The 708-nt window shown below is 44.2% G+C and overlaps 1 protein-coding gene across 1 annotated transcript; it reads left to right on the forward strand.

Annotated features, from left to right (window-relative positions):
- The first annotated feature begins 10 nt into the window (after positions 1 to 10).
- Positions 11 to 694, forward strand: LOC102475034 (exonuclease V-like). The gene has a single exon (XM_006160904.2). It carries the CDS (start codon positions 11 to 13, stop codon positions 521 to 523), a length of 513 nt encoding a protein of 170 aa, XP_006160966.1. The 3' UTR covers positions 524 to 694.
- Positions 695 to 708: the final 14 nt, after the last annotated feature.

A 708-nucleotide genomic window follows, 5' to 3' on the forward strand; every position in this document is an offset into this window, starting at 1 on the left:
CAGGCACCCCATGCTCCCTTCAGAAGCTCAGAGAAAGAAAGATTATTTTCAAGTCAGCATATACAAATATATCTTTGATTGCATGGTACAAGGAAAAGTGACACCCACTCATCTAACCCATCACACAAAATTGAATCCAGAAAAGCCACTGGGACCTTCAGTGCTGAGGCATGCCCAGCAGGGAGGCTTCTCTGTGAAGTCTTTGGGTGACCTCATGGAACTAGTCTTCTTGTCTCTAACACTGTCTGATCTCCCAGTTATTGATACCCTGAAGGTTGAGTATGTCCACCAAGAGACTGCCACTGTGCTGGGTACAGAGATTGTGGCCTTTGAAGTGCGTGAAGTAAGAGAGAAGGTGCAGCATTATATGGCCTACTGGATGGGTCACCGAGAACCTCAAGGGGTTGATGTGGAAGAGGCTTGGAAATGCCGGACATGCAGCTATGCAGACATCTGTGAATGGAAAAGGAATGGTGGAGTACTTAGCTCCACCCTGGAACCCCTGGCCAAAAAAGCCAAATGAGCAGGAAGTATGTATTGAATGTGATCCTTCTTTTTCCTATTGCGCCTGAGCAAAAGAAGACCAGTCTCAGCTTGGCTTTCATAGAGAGCCTTTTTTTTTTTTAAACTATTTACATATGAGTGGTGAATTCTTGTAATTTTATGTTGCCTTGGCATCCATTTCAGAGTTGTTTTGTTTGTTAGTTT

The sequence above is a fragment of the Tupaia chinensis genome, unplaced genomic scaffold, assembly GCF_000334495.1.
Source record: "Tupaia chinensis unplaced genomic scaffold, TupChi_1.0 Scaffold130486_1, whole genome shotgun sequence".
Classification (NCBI taxonomy): Eukaryota; Metazoa; Chordata; class Mammalia; order Scandentia; family Tupaiidae; genus Tupaia; species Tupaia belangeri.